The sequence below is a fragment of the Tenebrio molitor genome, chromosome 4, assembly GCF_963966145.1.
Source record: "Tenebrio molitor chromosome 4, icTenMoli1.1, whole genome shotgun sequence".
Taxonomy (NCBI): Eukaryota; Metazoa; Arthropoda; class Insecta; order Coleoptera; family Tenebrionidae; genus Tenebrio; species Tenebrio molitor.
Window position 1 is genome coordinate 21498339 of NC_091049.1, and position 2096 is coordinate 21500434.

The 2096-nt window shown below is 37.1% G+C and overlaps 1 protein-coding gene across 1 annotated transcript; it reads right to left on the bottom strand.

Moving 5' to 3' along the window:
- Window positions 1–388: 388 nt before the first annotated feature.
- Window positions 389–1878, bottom strand: LOC138129349 (very long chain fatty acid elongase AAEL008004-like). Its single transcript, XM_069045642.1, has 5 exons — window positions 1449–1878; window positions 1215–1402; window positions 1025–1156; window positions 733–975; window positions 389–672 (listed from the first exon to the last, which is right to left on the bottom strand). The coding sequence occupies exons 1-5, from the start codon at window positions 1504–1506 to the stop codon at window positions 505–507; spliced, it is 789 nt and encodes a 262-aa protein (XP_068901743.1). The 5' UTR covers window positions 1507–1878; the 3' UTR covers window positions 389–504.
- Window positions 1879–2096: the final 218 nt, after the last annotated feature.

Consider the following 2096-nt stretch of genomic DNA (forward strand, 5'->3'; position numbering starts at 1 on the left):
TTTTGCTCAATACCATTCCTCATCACATTTTATAATGGAAATTTTTTTTCCTTTCATTGACCTTCAACTTAACAACATTAATTATTTTTGAAAGGCCTGAAATATCTTTAGATTCGCTGAACAAGGAAACCGCTATTATTATTATTGTCTAAACAGCACCTTTTCATTTTTGATCACAATTCTATAACTTGCAAGAATTCAATAAATCGAATCTGTTTGATACTATTGTGTCCTAGTTTCTGCCTGTTGTAACTGGTCACTTCTGTATGAAAATGAAACGATGCTTGTGTAACTTTTTATGATAAAATATCTTTGGCTCTTTCACAACGGTATTCACAATTTTGTAATGATTTCGTCGCCGTTCGATACCAGAAGAGAAAAACACAGATTTATTTATAAACATTATTTAATTTTTTTGTGTGTTTTCAGCTATCAATCGTGACTATTTATATAACTAACTCACAAATAAATACAAATAAAAAATTATAAAATCACAGAAATTTATTATTTATTTTTCTTATTATTTAAATACGTATTTTTATAGAATTTTCCAAATAAATATATAATGAATCCCACATTGACGCTAAAGAGCGCCATCCACCCTTTCGGATATGTGCAGTTAACATTCACAACCGCTGGAAGTATGCTAATGAATATCAGACAATGCTGAACCTGCGAACAATAACGTTTAAATTGTAAATTGTGAAGAGTTGTGGAATTTTTTTCACTTACTATTTGGAGCGCAGTCACGTATTTTTTCCACCAAATTTCTTTGCTGTAATTTGGGTTGCAAGCACTGAATAAATAGTACACGTACATGATGCAGTGGATCAGCGTGTTGTAAAGCGCCACATAAATGGCCTGACCACCAGGAAAGTACTTTGCAGAGATCCACGCCGCCACCAGGATGCCGATGTGATGGTAAACATGCAAGAAGGAAATTTGCCGTTCTTTCTTCCGCAGAACGTAAAACACCTTAAACATTTCGGTCAGCAGGGGCGTAAAAAAGTGCAATCGAACGTACAGTTTCAACTAGATCAAAATACTTGAGGAGAAGATACGAATAGTGTACTCTCACAGCCAGTGTAGCTTCGGGACTCTCTGATTTGTCCGAAGGGATGCAGAAGAAGTTCTGATTCCGCAAGTAAGTTCCTGCCTGGTGTGTGAATTCATGAGTTAGGTAGTAGTTTGCGGTGGTTGTTTTGCGCACTCACCATTATAGATATTCCCAGGTTTACAAAAATCTGAAGGATGTTGTAGCCGATCAGAATTTTTTTTAAGTCGAATGTTTTTCTCTCTTTCATAAAATTTGGGCCTAGTTTGTAGATGAAGAACAGGTAGAACGCGATTACCGAGATTAGTTGCACAGGTGTCCGCACCAAAATTCGGTCCATTCGAGGATCTGAAAGGATCACTGTAAAAACTGAAAACTCCTCGGGAAACTTTACCGGAGATGGGCGGCGAGTCCGTCAGGACTTCGAACACTTTATCCAACACCGTCGGCATCTTGCACAAACTTGCACACAAACCACCGCCGATTGACTATTCTTTCAAATTGGTCCGCGACTCAATAAGCTAGTTAAATTCGTGACCGCTGCTTACGCAAAGCGTCAACATTGCCAGTAACAAGTTTCTAACGAAACCGTTTAAAAACTGCGAACGAACTTGAAGGTCGCCATATATATATATAGATACTTATGTTTTTTATAGGGTGGATGGGGATAACTGGAATTTGAAATCTGTGAAGCTTTTGCACTTTGAACTGGACACACCTTGCGGGTTCGCGTAGCAGGTGCCGTTAAAAGGAAAGAAATCGTGACTCACTTGAGTTCATTGAATTCATTAGAAACACTATCATTTCCTTTTCGGCCACAACTGAGCCTACAAGCTGTTTGGTAGTACTATTTAAATGGGCACGTGAATCTGGGCCAAGAAAGTGCAAGGTCGGACCTCTTTTTACGAATTTTAAAATTAACCGAATTTTTTTTTATCAAAAAAAAAAAGTAAAAGTACTTTTCGATCGCAGTGAATCAGGTCGTTAAAATTTGAATTTCTTTTTTCAAAATATAACTACATAATGTATCTACGAGATGCTG

What these genes read in the sequence shown, in the direction of transcription:
- LOC138129349 (XM_069045642.1), bottom strand. Translation starts at nt 1,506, where the DNA reads ATGCCGACGGTGTTGGATAAAGTGTTCGAAGTCCTGACGGACTCGCCG. An exon ending in ACCTGGGAATATCTATAATG is followed by an intron (nt 1,157 to 1,214) that starts GTGAGTGCGCAA and finishes TTCACACACCAG; the next exon opens with GCAGGAACTTACTTGCGGAA. An exon ending in ACGTGACTGCGCTCCAAATA is followed by an intron (nt 673 to 732) that starts GTAAGTGAAAAA and finishes TATTGTTCGCAG; the next exon opens with GTTCAGCATTGTCTGATATT.